The 5,860-nt window shown below is 43.8% G+C and overlaps 1 protein-coding gene across 1 annotated transcript; it reads right to left on the reverse strand.

Moving 5' to 3' along the window:
- On the reverse strand, window positions 273–1,417 carry LOC8058182 (protein TWIN SISTER of FT). Its single transcript, XM_002443040.2, has 2 exons — window positions 1,014–1,417; window positions 273–823 (listed from the first exon to the last, which is right to left on the reverse strand). The coding sequence occupies exons 1-2, from the start codon at window positions 1,277–1,279 to the stop codon at window positions 556–558; spliced, it is 534 nt and encodes a 177-aa protein (XP_002443085.1). The 5' UTR covers window positions 1,280–1,417; the 3' UTR covers window positions 273–555.

The raw sequence follows: 5,860 nt of genomic DNA on the forward strand, positions 1-5,860 counted from the left end.
TTTCAAGATTCCTTATCACATCGAATCTTTGCAAACATGTATAGAGTATTAAATACAGACGAAAATAAAAACTAATTACACAGTTTGTCTATAATTTGCGAGATAAATCTTTTGAGAGAGTTACTCTGTAATTGGATAATAATTGTCACATACAAACGAAAGTGCTATAGTAGCAAAAACAAAAAAATTTCGTAAATTGAACAAGGCCCAAATATTAATAGGCAAATGTTATAGCAGCTTCTTTCAATGAAGCACAATGTCACCAACCTACTGACATACCAATAGTCCATAATTTGACCTGCAGACGATGGACTTTTGTATATAAGGACGAGCATCGAAGCCTATACACTCCGACCGTCCGACGCACTATTGTGTTTGTGTCCCATAAATTACCCTTGACTATTTTCTAAATCAGTTGCATATATATATCGTTGAAGCAACCAACAACGAAGATTATTGTTGTGGTATGTGTACTAGCTAGCTAGCTCGCTAGCTTGTTATATGCATGATGGGTCACCGTCGTCTTGCATTGTTTCTATGCTGTCGCTTGATCCATCACCTGTACCTCCGGCCACCGCAGCCGCCCTCCCTCTGGCAGTTGAAGTAGGTGGCGGCGACAGGCGGTCCGAGGCTGTAGCAGGCGGCGAAGTCCCTGGTGTTGAAGTTGGCGCGCCACCCCGGCGCGTAGATCGACTGCCGGATCGCCTGCCGGAACACGATGAACACGAACCGGTGGATCCCCGCCGATGGCCGGGGGCTCTCGTACGCCACCACCTCGTTCCCATGATTGGCACCAGCTCCTTCTGGTATATCAGTCACCAACCTAGATATATATCACATAAGCATGTTGTTACACACATCGATCAGTCACCAGGGTGCGTGAAATAATAATGCGGAGAATCTATGCATGTAATATAGATATGAGACACGAACTGAAAAACCAGCTGCAAATTAATTAAAAATAAAGTAGAATGCATGCATGTACTGTTGGAGCTTGCATTATTGGTACGTACCAATGGAGATACTCCCGTTTGGTCGGGTTGCTTGGGCTGGGCGCATCAGGGTCCAGCATCAGCAGTGTGTAGAACGCCGGCGTCCCGTCGCGGCGGCCTCCGGTGATGTGCACCGTCGGCTCGCCGGCGACCTGGGACGGCCTGAGCTCCGACCCGCAGGTGATCTCGCGCCCGCCGTACATAACTCGGAGCAGCGCCGACGCTGAGAAGTAGTCCACGATGTCGCCCACGATGCTTCCAACCACTAGCGGATCCCTCGACGACATGATGCTATAGCTAGCTAGCTAGCGCTGATTATATCGATCGAAAGATCGATGGCACAAACTCTTAAGACGACGTGCGTACACTAGCTATATATATATATCTTGGAGCTTTGCCAAGCTGAAATGCTGCTAGCTAGCTTATTAGCTTAATTTGTGAGTTTGGGGTGGTATGGGGGAGTGCGACTATTGCCTATATATAGGCGGCGTCTGGCAAAAGAATTGTGGTGGAACAATCTTGGAGAAAAGGAGATCAAGAGAATGGAATGGGATGCCTCTATGCATGCTTACAGACATATAGTGGCATGCATGCAGTGAGTGCAATATATAATACAAAGATAGTATATATATGCTACCTGCGCCCTTTGGTCAAGTAAATATTCCTCAGTCATCAAGTGCAATAAGAGAATCTGGAAGATCCTGATGACCATGCATGAATGAAATTAAGGATACGTGGTATGTAGTTGATCACTTCACGCCATATATATCTTGGGAGAATATCGCAAGCAAACCGTTGATTTCTGATCGGACGACAGCCATAACGTTGGATTATGGTAGAGTGGATGATATGATACGATTCCTAGTCCGTCCTTCATCGACAGGTCCTTGCATTAGCCGGCCGGAATCTACTTTATTTTTCTGATCTATGAAAAGATCCATCATAATCTGTTAGGGCTTAGATATATATGCATGTGTGTAGGTGTGGACAGGCCATTTTGGAGTTAAAACCTATTTAATTACCGATGAACAAGATCTTGACGCTAGCTACCTTCGTGCCATTATTCCTTCTACTCAAGATTTGCAACGCCAACGCGGATGGTGGACCGTATGCAATGTACTCCTACTATTGGGAGTGAGGAATGCAAGAAAGTGCTGTTGCTTTTCGACAACGCTGTGTGTGTATTAACCATATTTAACCCCGGTGGTATCCCCACGCCTCAGGATTGTTTTTCCTCTTGACATTTGTGCTATCAGGACATAGATGTGACTTGAGTTCATTCATGTCCCAACATACGTATACGAGTTTCTTAATTTTGCTCCCCAGTGCTGCGTTGTGGTATTGGATTCTGCCCATGGCGGTTCATATACACACAGCCGTTTGTGGTTTGTGTACACACACTTTTTCTTAGATAATAACACATATGCAGTTTAACAAAATATTCTTTAGTTAATGCAATTTAGTCATACGTGATCAAAATCTTAGGGCATGTTCACTTGTCTGAATAGTCATGGCTGAAAGTACTGTTCGCGCACTGAAATCCGAAGCTTTTCACCTGTGCCGATCATCCTAGGGATACTACAACGACCTTTGATCTTTTAGTTTTTCAAAACAAAGAAGGTTCTTTTTATGCAACTCTAAGTCTTAAAAACGTGAGAAAAGAGAGTGCCTTCGCCGGCGGCCGTTTAGCTGTCGCCAGCCAATCACCCCCGCCACCCTTCTCCCACCCATGGAGATCTCCTTTGATCCATCTCGACTTCCTCTTCATGGATGGACTCCCGGATCTCCCCTTCGGCACAGGAGTGGAATTTGCCAAGTTAGTTCATCGACGTTTCGGTTGCTTGGTGAGTCCCGGAGCCCCGTCCTCTCCAACGATCTTCCATCTTGTTGCAAGTTTTGGTCGCTCTTCTATTCGCCTGAATGAGGAATCTGTGAGCTTGATCCTTCAAGCCTCCATGCATGGGAGGTGTAGCCAATGATTTCAACGTCATTCACCTCTCGGGGTGGATGTTCAGATTTTTGGTGTCTTGCAAGAATGTTGGTTTCTTGATTTATATACTATATAACATTGCTTGCAAATCCTTTTCCATCTTTTTCTCCCTTTAGAGAGAAGGAGGTCGTAACTGGCGAAGAGAGTTTGCCCTTTACTGCAAAGAACAAGAGGAGGAATGGACCATTATTGGTTCCAACTCAAAGCAAATAAAAAAGAAAAGCTTTGCAGACATTGTTCGCTCCTCATCAGGGAACAAAGATTCAGTCTTTTTACGGCTTGCTTAACCTGATGATTATAATCTGAACTTTGGAGAGTTTGCCCTTTATTGCAAAGAACAAGAGGAGGAATGAACCATTATTGGTTCCAACTCGAAGCAAATAAAAATGAAAAGCTTTGCAGACATTGTTCGCTCCTCATCAGGGAACAAAGATTCAGTCTTTTTACGTCTTGCTTAACCTGATGATTATAATCTGAACTTTGGAGTCCAATCATGCGCAGCCAACATGAGCGTGATCTCTGCCCCTGGCTCAATTCGTATCCCCAATCCCCAGCGTGTTCTTCACTGGACCAAGAAAAATCAGCCTTCTAATTGATGGATTATGAGGACGCTACGCTAGCTAAGAAAAAAATTTTTGACCTCATAAACAAGGATCAACTGCAAGTTATAGATCACGGGATTACCACTAGACGCGCAGATGCAGCGGAAGCAATCGGTGTAGTTGTGCGCGTAGTAGCAGTGTCGTGCAGTTGCGTGGTCGTCCACCACACCAATCCCTCTCCCGTGGTTCATCCTTGTGCTCCAGATGCAGCACCTCTGAGGTATCCCACACGTGCGAGGAAGAAGCGTTGTGCCTCCGGACTGCTAGGTCCACGAGGAGCAAAAGGCGTGAGCGTGGGTGAGCGGCGGCGGCTGCCTGATGGCATGGGATTAACCCTAGCCACGCCCCCTCCCTCTCTTATATAGGCGTCCTCCAATTAGAGCCGAGTCGGAGGTCCAATTAGAAACCCAAGCCTTGTCAAATTCGGGTCCAACCCGAATTAGGTTTCCAACCCCTTAAGCACGTGATCCTATGGGTTCACGTGCATATAGACATGGGCCGAGTACTCCTACTCGCCCAATAGTTGATAGCAGCCTCTAGCAAGGCGTAACAACTCCTATACATATGCAAAGATCATATCAGACGAACCAATACATACATATACATGTTATTCCCTTGTCACATGATATTTGGTCCAACTCGTGGGTTAACACTTAACCCAAGCACGGCCATGCATTTGTTGATCCAATCAGTTGAGTGATCCAGTGATAACTCTCTCACATAGAGAGGGGCAAGTTCCATCTTGATCATCTATGTCTCACAGCATGTTCCCCGACAAACCCAAAGACCACCTTTATAACTACCTTGTAATGGAGTAGCGTTTAATAGTCCCAAAGTAGGTCATTTCACATCTTGAGAACATACGACAATCTCAGGTCTAAGGACATAGCGTACATGATGTATAAAGAGATTATAAGAACATCTCATGTTGGGTCAATCTAGCCCTATGTCATACATGTGCCCACATTATTAGTTTGACATCTCTATATATATCTATGACTTGTGAAACAAAGTCATCAACTAATACATGTGGTAGTCTAATGTTCATGTGTATCCTCACACGAACTCTAATCAGGTACAACTTTTAGAATAACCATACAAGTAAAAGAGTTTCACAAACAATTCACATAATTGTTAATCAATACAAGTTTGTCTATAATGGATATTCACTAAACTCATAATATATGTCATGGATACAATCGTAATATCATCATCTCTATGATTACCTCTAGGGTATATTTCCAACAATTTCCCACTTGCACTAGAGTTAATCTCTAAGATATCGAATACCCATAGACCTCAAGTGTGCCTCATGCTTAGGCTGTGGAAGAGCCTTTGTCATAGGATCTGCAATATTCAAATCCGTATGTATCTTGCACATCTTAATTTCACCTCGCCTAATGAACTCTCGAATGAGGTGAAACTTCCGCAGCACATGTTTATTCTTCTGGTGATTCCTAGGCTCCTTAGCTAGTGCAATCGCCTCATTGTTGTCACAATGTAAATTCAATGGGCTCGATGCATTCGGAAACACACCAAGCTCAATGAGGAACCTCCTCATCCAAACACCTTCCTTCGCAGTTTTAGAAGCTGCGATGTACTTGGCCTCTATTGTAGAATCGGTCACTGTCGCCTGCTTGGGACTTTTCCAGCTTACTACACCACCATTTATCGTGAACACAAAACCTAATTGAGATTGTGAATCATCTATGTCAGTTTAGAAGCTAGCATCGGTGTAACCATTTACAACGAGCTCCTCCTCACCTCCATAGATTAGGAACACATCTTTAGTCCTTCTCAAGTACTTAAGAATGGTTTTAACAAGTGTCCAGTGACTTTCACCTGGATTATTCTGGTACCTACTCGCAACACTTAGAGCATATGAGACATCTGGGTGAGTACATATCATGGCATACATGATGGAACCAATTGCCGAAGCGTATGGAACATTACTCATGTGTTTGCGCTCTTCATCTAATGAAGGACACTGCTTATCACTAAAACACATACCATGTGACATAGGCAAGAACCCTCTTTTGTTCCATGTTGAACCGTTTCAACACCTTGTCTATGTATGTATCTTGGCTTAATCCTATTAGCCTTTTGGACCTATCTCTATAGATCTTAATGCCCAAAATGTATGTTGCTTCTCCTAAATCCTTCATAGAAAAACTATTATTCAGTGAAGTCTTTACTGATTGCAACATTGGAATGTCATTCCCAATCAATAATATGCCATCCACATATAAGATTAGAAATACAACAGTGCTCCCACT

Source organism: Sorghum bicolor, chromosome 8 (genome assembly GCF_000003195.3).
Source record: "Sorghum bicolor cultivar BTx623 chromosome 8, Sorghum_bicolor_NCBIv3, whole genome shotgun sequence".
NCBI classification, from domain to species: domain Eukaryota; kingdom Viridiplantae; phylum Streptophyta; class Magnoliopsida; order Poales; family Poaceae; genus Sorghum; species Sorghum bicolor.